Source organism: Danio rerio, chromosome 1, assembly GCF_052040795.2.
Source record: "Danio rerio strain M-AB ecotype USA chromosome 1, GRCz13ab, whole genome shotgun sequence".
NCBI classification, from domain to species: domain Eukaryota; kingdom Metazoa; phylum Chordata; class Actinopteri; order Cypriniformes; family Danionidae; genus Danio; species Danio rerio.
In genome coordinates, this window is record NC_141021.1 from 60016468 (window position 1) to 60029466 (window position 12999).

At 38.3% G+C, this 12999-nt stretch overlaps 1 protein-coding gene across 3 annotated transcripts; it reads right to left on the reverse strand.

The window, feature by feature from the left end:
- Positions 1 to 596: 596 nt before the first annotated feature.
- On the reverse strand, positions 597 to 11204 carry LOC100006649 (B-cell receptor CD22). 3 transcript variants are annotated; one of them, XR_015477121.1, is made up of 10 exons: positions 10929 to 11204; positions 10500 to 10568; positions 9910 to 10293; positions 9555 to 9812; positions 6707 to 6961; positions 6365 to 6619; positions 4747 to 4840; positions 4422 to 4464; positions 3507 to 4282; positions 597 to 1926 (listed from the first exon to the last, which is right to left on the reverse strand). XR_015477121.1 is itself a non-coding variant. In XM_087238068.1 (10 exons), exons 2-10 carry the CDS (start codon positions 10558 to 10560, stop codon positions 1684 to 1686), a joined length of 1572 nt encoding a protein of 523 aa, XP_087094194.1. In that variant the 5' UTR covers positions 10561 to 10568; positions 10929 to 11204; the 3' UTR covers positions 597 to 1683. The 3 variants fall into 3 exon arrangements, 2 of the variants coding, with proteins under 2 accessions (XP_087094194.1, XP_087094195.1); XM_087238068.1 differs by having other exon boundaries at positions 597 to 1744; positions 4122 to 4282; XM_087238069.1 differs by having other exon boundaries at positions 597 to 1744; positions 4122 to 4282; positions 10925 to 11204.
- Between the last annotated feature and the right edge of the window lie 1795 nt (positions 11205 to 12999).

The window sequence follows — 12999 nt, forward strand, 5'->3', positions numbered from 1 at the left end:
GTCATCAGCTTTGATGAGGTAAACTGTAGGTTACTGCCAAGATTATCAAGGTGTTTATAGGACAAAGCGATTCACAAATCCAGCATTTAAATAATTCACTGTCACTGTGATTCTGATGTGACGATCCACGTCTACAGGGTATTCACAGGCTCTTACATTTCATAAACAACATTTTAGGCCTTAAAAGGTTTTAAAATCAATTAAATATTGTCTTGTAGGTCTTAAATCGTTTTAAACGGGTCTTAAATTTGTTTAAAAGCTATCCAATCGATCCACACATCCAATCACCACAATCCAATCATCACAATACATATCAATAAACTTAAATAAGCAAAACTATATTCAAAATTAATATTAATAGTCTTTTGTGTTTTGTGTGTTTTAACACATTTAATATATGTGGCTAAGAAATAACTCATTAAAGTTATTTTTTTTAAGTATATTTGTTTCTGCTGGGCCATTTTTTTTAATCCTCAGCGTTTAACCTTATATAAATCAGAAATTTAATTCTTCATGGTCTCAAAAAGTTCCTAAATTTGAAATGGTGAAACCTGCAGAAGCCCTGTTTCTAATGTCAGACATAAATAACAAGAATGTTTAACAAGAAACGTTTTATTGCACAATCTTAAAACACATCAACATATGAGACATGAGTACACTGTATTTATATACTCTAGAAATGCTGGGTTATTTACACACAATTTTGGGTAAAATATGGAAAAATCCAATGATGGTTGATTTTTAAAAATAAATGCATCAGCCCAACTTTACTGGTAAAGCCTAAAAGAGATACAGCTGCAGATACTCACATCACTATAGCATACATTTTGTGACACTTCAATAATTATTCATATATTTTACATTACAGTGAGTTATGTTTATGGTTAACATGGGGCCATGTGTAATAAAATACAATATAATTCATTTATTCATTTTCTTTTCAGCTTAGTCCCTTTATTAATCTAGGGTCGCCACAGTGGAATGAACCGCCAACTTATCCAGCGTATGTTTTAAGCAGCGGATGCCCTTCCAGCTACAACCCATCACTGGGAAATACATTATAATAGTTAATATATAATAATATCAACAATGCTTGGTATAAATGCTGTTTTTACATTACTGTGATAGTTGTGTTTAGGGTTGGGATAGGGGTAGACGTTAATAAAACATAATAAATGGGTAATTAAAAAAAATATATAAATAATTCTCCTAAACCTCCGGCTGCAGCTGTATCTCTTCTAGCAACAACCTTTACTCTGTAAATGCTGCAGCAGGTTTTGTCCATATTTTGACTGAGAAAGAGGGAAACTAAGGCACATGATTGCAAAATAACACTATTATTGAAGTGATTCATGAAAATTTCTCAAATCTTTGGAAAACATTACAAAGCAAGCTATTAACAGAAATCAGCAAAGCAAGTAAAAAAGTAGATGCTGTAATTTCCTTCTCTGACACACTGAACCACAGTCTACTGAAGACACACTGATGTAAATAACCACAAAGAAATGCTTCTAGTCTGCAGTGTTGCTAAATCTGACCACAACTTGCTAAAGACAGTCAACAGTGAGGAGAAGTTAATAACGTTGAGTGGACTGTTCCTGATGTGACTTGACATGGTAATTAAATATAATAATCTAACTCAAAGCTGCTGTAAATGTCATTACGCTTCACTTTCAATCCACTTTATGATCCCGGAGCTTTGATCATGCTGTAAAACACTTCATTATTCACCACAGCACCAGATCTGTGGAGCAAAGATCAAATATTAATGACTATTTAAAGACAATTAAAACCAGAGTGTTATGGGTTTTTTGGGGCCGATGCTGGTATTAGGGATTACAAAAATACAGATAACAATATATCGGCCGATATTTCTTTATACTGTATGCATATTATAGTACAGTAAAAGTAGCCATCAAAAGCACACTATATAGAATACAGTGTAAACATAAACACATTTTTGCATTGTATTTTCAAATGTAAAAACTGAAATGAAGAAATAATAATAATGAAAAATAAACTGATATTTGGTAAAGTTATATAACAACTTTATGGGCTTAATGGTATTCAATGGGCATCTTAATGGAATTACATTAGCAATAAAAATGTTAATTAAATGAAACCATGAATCTTAAACAATTGAACAACTTTTTAAAAAGTTTAAACACAGTGGCTGAAAATAAATAAAACTACGTTAAGCAGGAGTACCTCTCACTTTAATGGGCACCTAAGATGTAAATCCTCTTTTGTAAGCTGTTTGAACAGAACTGTGTGTACTATAGTGTGTCCACAGTCATATTGGGTTGATATAAACGCAAAAAGTCTCTTTTTATTATTATTATTATTTTTCCTGATGTTAAAATAGGAAATCAAAATCCCTCCCATTTTGAGGCCCACTGCGACTTGACGTAGGAGTGCCTTAGCCAATTTAAGGCACAGGCAACAAAAACAGCTACAATGTTAAAGCAGCTCACATTTCCCAGATTTAATAACCTATTATAAATAATCTGATGGGTATTTACTAAGGGTGTCACGATCCTTCAAATTCTCGATTCGATTACATTTTCGATTCTGAAGGCACGATTCGATTCAATTTTCGATTATGAATATTTAATTAATTAATGACCAATTAATTATTATTAGCCTACCGTTTAAACTACCTGACCTGCATGGTCTTTGTTTTACCCATAAACAAATCATACAGTAAATGAATAAAGGCAAGATACACACATAATTACCACCTGTCAATCACTTTTTCTGCGGGACTCGTGAATAAGCAGTGATCTGTGTCGTTATAATGGCGTCGGTAAAAAAGACGCACAGCCAACAGGAACCAGCCAACAGTATCTGAGGTGTTCGCTAAAATGACAAAGTACTAGTGAGTGAAAGATTGAAGCAGTCAACTGATTTTCTGACTGCCTGGACCTGCTGTCTCGAGCGCATGGCTGTGAGTGCATCTGTGTCTGTGTGTCACGTGATGTGCATTTTCAGAGGTAGAGAGGAAGGAGGGCTGCTCAGAAATGCTACACGCCACTGTGGATGTCAAATCGTTGTCGTTCTAAAATGCCATTTAAAAACAAAGACAGTGTAAACAGGGCCTGAGTGTGTACTTTTCGCCAGCGGATTTGCAACGGGGGCGGGCGGAGGATCGCGATGCCGGTGTTGTCTATCGGACGAACCGTACGTAATACGTACATAGCAGAGCTTGCAAAACTGTGTTTTTTTTTGTCTACAACACGAACGTTGTCAACATAACTCACTGGAAATCCAAAATGCTTCCACACCGGCGACTTCATTGAAAGAGGAGAGGGTTTAAGTTCTGTCGACGGGTCTCCTGCTTCTGCAGTTCAACAAGCACTTCAACAAGCCTGTTATTTTCCCGCTTGCCAAGCCAAGCTGACGTGACATGGGGGCGTGGCAGCATCGACGATTCTATTTTTTGATTCGATGATCGAAATTGAGCATAAATTTTGATCGATTTCGATTAAAAATCGAAATCGTGACACCCCTAGTATTTACTACATGGTTTCCGCTACATTCATTCTTCCATGGTGGGGCGCCATGCCAAAATTCATCCCACTACGGCTACATTACAGCTTCTCATTCAAAACAATATATATTTTTAATAGCGGGTTATAATCGCACCAAGTTGTATTAAAGGTAAGTGTATTATAACAGCGCAAACTTTTTTGTAACCGTAGTAGTGCTGTGCCTCATTTGTTTAAACCTTTAAGGTGACATGCTGACTGACTGACAGACAGGTGCGTGATGCGTGAGGCCAGCAAACCCGACGTATAGCCGTTTCACTTTACTTCAGGACGCATTAATACTGCTCTGAGGGTTTTGGAGACATTCATAAATATTCCTAGCAAATCTAATAATCGATCTAATAAGTCGCTGGGGCACTTCAGATCATTTTGGAAGGGCACTTTCTATCCAAGACTAAAAAGGGCATGTGCACTGCACAGGTTGAGCCCTATGTTTGCACGTGCCTGAGATCCGCATCCACATTTTTGTGCAGACAAACATTTTAGGGAAAATGCCAGACAGGTGGGCTTTCGTTTCAAAGGTTGAGAACCCCTGATGTAAGCGAATGTGTTTTAAGTCGTTTAGTTTCTCACCTGAGAGCAGAATCAGGCTGGAGTTGCTGGTTTTCCTGTATGGTTGCGTACTCAACGGTCTCAGGATCTGTGGGTTGAGGGGTTTGTCCTCCATCTGTTTTCTTGGGTGAAACGTTCACAAATGAGCCATTTTCATAGACGTGTCTGCTAGGATCTTGAACCTGGAAAAAAAAGTCAATTAAAATTAAATCACCTGCATGAGCCAAACTCTGATGATGAATCCAGCATGATCAACATGAGAAATCAGATACTAAAACAATAAAAGAACAACATAATGAAGCTGTTATTAAATCTTCTGACCTGATTCTGTCTGTTGTTTGACACTCCAGCCTTTTTTCTCTGCCTGTAGCACAGAGATGAACATGTAAACACACATCGATATTAAATGATGAATTAATCTAAGTTATTTATACCAGTGTTTCTCAACCACGTTCCTGGAGGACCATCAGCACTGCATGTTTTGGATGTCTCTTTTGTCTGTCACATCCATTATGGGTCTTTCAGTCTCTGCTAATGAGCTGATGATCTGAATCAGGTGTGTTTGATTAAAGAGACATGAAAATGCAGTGCTGGTGCTCCTCCAGGAACGTGGTTGAGACACACTGATTTAAACCAAACACCTCACCTTATGAACAGGACAATGCAGATGAGAAGTAAAACTACACATGCGACTGCGATCACAAACACGGCATACAGGAAATAATCCCGATGTACTGAATCTACAGAAATCAGACACGTTGGTTACAAAAAATCAAACAAACAGTCTATTATTCTGCCAGCTCTATGCACTTGAGTTAAGTAAAGAAGATCATTCATTGATATGCTATTACTTGAATTTCTGTTCGTTAACTAAAATTATTAGCATATTACACAGTATTTTTGGTAACACTTCATTTTAAGTCACAATTCATGCTAGCAACAAACCATTAACTAAGGCTAGTAGCTCACTAAACTGTTTATTTGCTGCTTGTTAGTAGTTTGCAAGGTGGAAGTTAGGTTTAGGTTTTGGGTAGGATTGAGGATGTAGCAAAAAAATAAAAATTATAACTACTAAAAACAAATAATATTGTAATTATAGGCAGATGATAAGCCAGAACTTAATAGGGTATACGCCTAAGCATGCTAATAGGACTATTAATTTGCCAGTAACCAGGGTTAATCTGTTTGCCAATGCAAAATCGGCATGTTTAAGGTCTGTTTTCTTTAAAAATCAGCGATCTCCACTGGCTGAGTGATATCTGATATAAAGCGGGTCTCAGATTGTACAAGAAGCACTGCATTAACATTACATTTCCCCCCGCCATGTCTTTATAATATAAGCATTTCTTTTACCCCATTATATTCAATGGAGCTTCTACGCTAGCCTGCCGATTCTGACGGGTGAGTGCGAGCAAATCGCTTTTTTTTTCTCATTTTACGCTTGAACAACTAAATAAATGCCAAAGTCTTTTTAACCGATTGTGTTTGAATTACATTACGACATCGATGCTGTAAAAGGACTGTATAAAATGGAAAAAACTCACAATAACAGGAAGTTTATCAGTATGGGAAAAACACTAGCTCGGCATATACCCTATAGCATGAATTGTTATTTAAAAGTGTTATGCCCCATTCATACGGCGCTTCAACGTCAACGCTTGACAGAGGGCGTGTCTGAAGTTGGGGCTGACGCGATCTTCACAGCAGCGTTAGCCGATGAAATTAGTCAGCAATCGGCCACTGTGTGAGCTAGTGTGTTTGCATACAGCAATCTGATTGGCTGAGGCTTCCGTCGGCGCCAATTTAGAGGCAATGCTCGCTGCAGAAGTTGGGACTTGTTCAACTTTTCAAGCGCCGACGGAAGCCTCAGCCAATCAGATTGCTGTATGCAAACACACTAGCTCAGACAGTGGCTGATTGCTGACTAATTTCATTGGCTAACGCTGTTCCACAATGCAGTTCGGCAACGCCTGACATCACCCATTCAGAGTGATTAGGAAGCGTTGAAGCTGACTCTTCGTGTTAGGGTGATTTCTAAACGTTTACTTAATAGTACATTGATGACATTTTGTTTTTGACATGAAATACATTAATTAAATTTGATCTTATTAATGATCAATAAAAATTATCTGGATTGGTGATCTGGTCTGATTTCCAATTTGTATAACCAACTGGCACCATAATCTGTAAGACCAACATAAGGCCTGTTCACAAAATACATGTTCACTCAGTGAATCAGTCACAATGAACTGTCATTAACTCACACTGGACATCTAAAGTCACGGGATCAGAGTATTTCACTCCATGTGCATTTTTGGCTTTACACTTGTATTCTCCACTGTCATCAGAGCTGATCTTGGAGATGTTGAAGAGTCTTCCAGAATTCAGAGATCTATTTCCTTTGAACCAGTTGATTTCTGCAGGAGGGTTTGAGTCACTTCTGCAGTTCAGAGTCACTGAATCTCCCTCCACTATTTCGGCAGATCCACTGATGTACACTGAGATGCTCTTTGGTGAATCTGAAAGTTTCAAATAAAAAAATGTTACATATTAAAAAATTTTAAATTTGGAATTTGAATGTAATGTGTAGATGATCATAAACTCACACTGGACATCTAAAGTCACAGGATCAGAGTATTTCTCTCCATGGTCATTTCTGGCTCTACACTTGTATTCTCCACTGTCATCAGAGCTGATCTTGGAGATGTTGAAGATTCTTCCAGATCCTACGTACTTGGTTGCTTTAAACCAGCTGATTTCTGCAGGAGGGTTTGAGTCACTGCTGCAGTTCAGAGTCACTGAATCTCCAGACATTATCACAGCAGATCCATTGAGGGAGGCTGAGACATTCTTTGGAGGATCTAAAAAAATTGTGAATAATAGACCTCTGTAAAATCATTAAATAAGGAAACTCCTTTCACAACATTCCACTGCAAAATATGCACACATAACACTGCACTGTTACACTGTAAAGCACTGACTCTGACGCACACCTCTCATCGATGACGCATAGCTCAAGAGCAGTGATTGGTCAGCTTGGTAGTGGTTGTGATTGTGGGCGGGGTTGATAACCATGGGGGTGGAGCAAGGCCAGTGACGCAATTGTTTAATGAGTCCAAAGGTGGAGCTTCAGATGGATCCTTTTGTTGTGGTTTTACTTCATGATTAAAGTTGTTGAGAGTAGTGTTGTCATGATACTGGAACCAATCGATACTGATATTTTAAAAACTTCCATTTCACAATAACATTTGAGCACTGTTGAGCAGCCATTGTGTTCACAATGAGATTATAGATCTCAAAATGTAGCGGCTTTTATTTTAACATTTTTTAAAGCATTGCGGTCAAACACGAACGCGGTTATGAATATATTGAAACATGTGCTAGTTTGTTGGAAAAATTTGTAACAATGACAAAAAAAAATTACTAATTTGTGGATCTCCTGACTTCCGGATGCAGCTATCCTGCCGTTGTGGGAAATTTTCTTACCCCTTGGTTTCAAGTGTGGTCCTGAAAATCTCTGTTCGAAGGGCTATCCACCTCTTCCCCTTAGCCTTATGCCTTCAAGCTAAAGAGAATTGGGACATCCCTACCCCTTCACGGGAACATGCAAAATGAGGGCCAGAGTTGAGGGGAAGGGCTAAGGGGGAAAATTAGGATTGGGCCTTAGTTTACCCAATTCCCCTATAGCGAATGTGATTGGACTGTGGAGGAAACCGGAGCACCCAGAGTAAACCCACACCAAGACGAGGAGAACATTGCAAACTCCACACAGAAATGCCAACTTAGCTGGGACTCGAACTAGTGATCTTCTTACAGTCACCGACCAATATATATTTGCTTGTTAAGACCTCCAAGTGTAACCCCGCTGGTCCTACACCACCAACCAAACCTGCTCCGAACTGGGATTGAACCGGCAACCTTCCGCATGGGAGTCGGTCTGTCACTAGAACACCTTTAGAGGTCAGAGGAGTGGGGTTTACCTGCACAGCACTCACTAGCTGGCCTTTGTTAGCGCCCTAACATACATGTTGAGGCTTAATAAATAGTACTAATAAACGTTCCCAGAGTGCTGTAATTTTTTTGGAAAATCATAATCGCAATCTTTCTATTAATACCCAATTTCAAATGTTTAGAAAGTTATTGACTTCTTTTAAATTGGGAAAATATTGGTGTCTCTGATGTAGCAAGTCCAGAGACTGTAGTGTACACTATGGTTTTTTAAAGAGTTCACTTTAAAGGGCCATGACACCCCCCACTTTCGGTTAAAGTCTACTTCAGAATTTTTTCAAAAGATGCATGATTAATGGGCGTGGAGCTCTGCGAGCATCGGGCAGGAGTGGGCGTGGCCAGCAGGGGAGAACGTGAGCGAACAACTGTTGTTGTCAGTTAGCTCACAAAATGAGACAAACCGTGAGGAGACGCATGAGTTTATAGTTCACAAAGTTAAAATGAAAAGAAATGAACAGTGATTTAATGCCCTGCTACATTTGTTATTCGTAATTTCATGTACAGATCACCACAAATTATATCATTATAAAGATAAGTGTGTTCATGTAAACACTATAAATGAGGATTCTCCCTGACCTGTCTATTTTAACCATTAGCCCTGCTGGCAATCTGGAGGAATTAGGCGAACACAGCAGCACGGCGATGTGTTTGAATGTGAACGAACTCCTGATAAAAGACAGCGTCCGCCATTCTCTAATTCTCGTGCTGCTCTCCCGACAAAAATGCTAGCAGCACACACAGCTTTGCTGTATGATCGGCCCTGACAAGATCGCGGGGAAAAACATGCAACAAACCGCATGGATCATGGAAACAAACGCATACGAGCCTTCATGAACGGCTAAAAACTGTGCCGTGGTTTCCGTGTCTCTCAGCTCGGGCTTGACACTGGCAGGTCTCATGAATAATTAAGCAGCCGGCTCTTCTCATAGGATAAGAAAACTCCGCTATGCATAATAATGAGAAACCGATGTGTCATCATTGCACTTGCAGTTCTGCGCTACGTCGCTGATTTTGATCCCGCCCCAAAAATCATTTTAAACCCGGAAGCTGAAATGAGCTTACAAAAGCTCAAAATTATCCAGTTTTCCCACAATTAAAGCTGACAGCTGCTAACATTGTCTTAACTGATGCTCAACACACACACACATCTGTTAATATATAAAAAAAAGTTCTCTGGGGTGTCCTGAACCTTTAAAGTGTGATTTATAAAAAGAAGTCATGATTATTTTCTCAAACAAAATGAGGAGTGGCTTAGACCCGGAAACCACAGTTTACCACACGTTACGACTTACCAAGTGCATAGTATGTGGAAAGAGGAAATGTCTGTCTTTTATATAAATGTTGATGTGCTAGCCATAAAATAACATTTCAGCATTTCACACTTCAGCTACTGGAGGATGTTCACAGAGTTTGAGCTGTTCAAATAATGAGAGAATCTGTACTCACAGGTGACATTGAGATAGACCTCAGGTGATGTGAGTGTGTGTCCATGTACACCACAGCTGTATCTGCCTGCATCTTCTCTTCTGACATACTGCAGCACGAGTTCACTGCTTCTGTCTCTTTTCTGTTTTCTCTCAGTCAATTTCTCTGAGTTTCTGTACCAGATGAATGTTGGTTTGCCAGTCAGTTTACAGCTGCTTCTACATGTCAGACGGACTGAATCTCCCTCTGTCACTCTCCCAGGAGACTCCAGCTGAAGATCTGAACACAACACACACATTATATCTAGTGCTGCTCTCATACACTGATTATTATTCTACATAATGACCACAAGAAGAGAGAAACCTCATAGAGTCACCTGTGACAGAGAGACTCACTCCTGGAGTGCCAATCCACATTCCTCCTGTTACATTAGTAATGATTCTGAAATAATACTGGTGTTCATCTTTTTTTGTCACATGACTCAGTCTGATGGTGTCGTTCTGCTGTTTATCTCCCAGATACTGAAGCCTCTGACTGTATTCAGGGTCCACAGACAGATCTGGATACTCTTGACCCTGTTTTGGAGGGTATTTGGTCCAGAATGCTGTCTTGACCTCATGTTTTTTAGGGTATTTATAAGTGCAGCTCATTATCACAGTTGAGGATTTTAGTGCACAGATGTGTTCAGGAGTGTACTTCACACGCCATTTTTTATCATCATCATCATCATCATCATCCTCATCACCATCACAAACAACGTCTGTTAAAGTGAAGAAAAGCAGAATTCAACAGCTGAGCAAATAGTACAACTTATTAAAAAGATTATTGACACAAATTGATAACACAACATGCTGATTAACTGTCAGTTTTTAATATATGTATAAAATTTAAATTATATAACCATAACAAATTAACAACCCACTTTTATATCGCAGAAGGACAAATGAAAGCACAACAGACACTCACTGTGAATCATGAGAAGGATCAGAGGAAGAAGAGCAATTCTGACTGACATCATCATCACCATGGCAACACCTGTATCAATAATACAACAGGTTTATTATTGGATGTTTAAAAAAAAAACTCCAAAATTTCACATACACTTAAATCAAAAATACTTTCAAAGGATCACAAAAACCTGCATTTATTGGATCAAAAATGAATGTAAAACATTTGTGATTTTAGAAAATCATGTACAATTTGAAAATATTATTATAAGATAAAACAAATGTAATGTAGCTCATGTTTTCTTTATTTAAAGTTTATATTAAAGTTGATTTAGGGCAAAACAGGCTTCTTTTAAAGACACTTAAAAATCGTATGGGTCTCAAACGGTTGACTGATAGTGTACGCTTGTTCATAAATAAATATATGAATAATCTAATCATTACCTACCGCACTGCAGGACCGCTCATCAACTGATCCAGAAGACACATGAAGACAAATGAGGAAGATTTAGATCTGCCAGCCTCCTTTATAATCAACACCACACCATTTCCTGTTTTTATAGATGCTTTTGACAATAGTCTTGCTCTCTCTCTCTCTCTCTCTCTCTCTCTCTCTCTCTCTCGTTATATCACTATATCTCACAGAATTTCTTTTCTTTTTTTTAAATATTTCCCAAATTACGTTTAACAAAGCAAAACAATTTTCACAGTATATCTGATATTTATATCTGATAACCAATTACTGGTATGGTACACTACAATGAGTGCGAGATTGATGTAGTTCCAATTTAGTTCATCAATTCCCCTATAGCGCATGTGTTTGGACTGTGGGGGAAACTGGAGCACCCGGAGGAAACCCACGACAACATAGGGAGAACATGCAAACTCCACACAGAAATGCCAACTGACCCAGCAGAGGCTTTAACTAGCGACCTTCTTGCTGTGAGGTGACAGCACTACCCACTGTGCACTGCGCTGCCCCCCATACGGGATTATATAAAAATAAATAAATATATTCTCAGACATGCGAGGGCCTACATGGATCATATATATATATATATATATATATATATATATATATATATATATATATATATATATGTATAAAATATGTCATATGCCACACAATTCAAAATATAACAAAAACGTGCATATATATTGTCAACCATTGGAATTGCAAACATGTGGATATGTTCAAATATAGTAGTTATCAAATATGGCCATATGTCTGATTTCTGTGGAATTATTACCAGATTCTGTGAAGTCCCCAATATGATGATGATGATGACTCGATATGTGCTTCCTGTTGCACACATGAGTCATGCATTTAGTGTCTGCTTTTTCTGCAATGTTTAGTTGCATCACTACATGCTATTATGCATGATTATATGACTTAATAAATTAAGCTCCATTTCAATAGTGACAAACTAAAATCAATACTTTGTGTAGTTATAATAGAATGAATTTTAATGAAATCTATTATTAAATGCGAGCACATTATTTTCAGTGCATGTGCGTGTCCAGAAAGAGGAAGATGGCTGAAGTTTCACTTCTCACTTAGAACCAGCAGAGGCTTTAGGTGTAAGATTTCAATCCGACTCATACAAACCCCCAGCCCACACAGCTTTTATTAATATTTAAATGAGCCTAAAATGATATTGATTAACAGTGTTGGGCAAGCTATGTGAAAAAAATGTAGTGTTATTAGCTAATCTACTTAAAATGTAGCTTGAATACACTTAAAGCTACCCCCTGGGTAATGTAGCAAGCTAAGCTAAAAGCTACAAGGCAACAGTAGCTTAGCTACATCTAAGCTATTTTTTACAATTTTCATTTTTTAAATCGAAGCAACTAAAATCCAAGTCAATCATATCTTAGTGATCAGTAAAACTATCAATAGCTCTGTTTCCATCCAAAAATGCGAATTAACTTTTTGCGCAAAACTGGATTATCGCATAAAAGACGTGCGAATAACCGTACGTTCACACCGAAAGCGGCGAGATCGTCAAAGTAGCCGGAAGTCATTCATTTTCAATGAGAGCCGGCGGCGATAGGAGGCGATAAGCGGCGAGGAGCAGCGCGACGCGTCTTCGCCGGCGTGAGCGTCGAGGAGAGTTGAAATGAAGTCAACTTTATGGTAATGAGCTATGACGCGGTTCGGCGGCAAGCAATCAGAATAAAGACATCCACCGCTTGATAGCAGTTCAGAGAACACAGACCTATGAACTTTGGTTCCGACCACAGTTGTTCCAAAGGGTTTGATTATTGCAGTAGCCGGATTTCCAATTATTAACAATGTTTTCTTACAGGAACATACATTAAATAAGTTACTGGCGAGTTACTGAAGTTCATTAATGATATTTAAATTTATCTTAAAAAAAGCGGGAATCTCACGCGATGTGACAGTACAAAACAGTACTGCTGCTTCAGGATATTTCAGACATATGGACACATATTGGATAAATAAAGCAAAGCCACATCACATGCAACTTGATCTTCCATTGTTTTATGAATTTGAT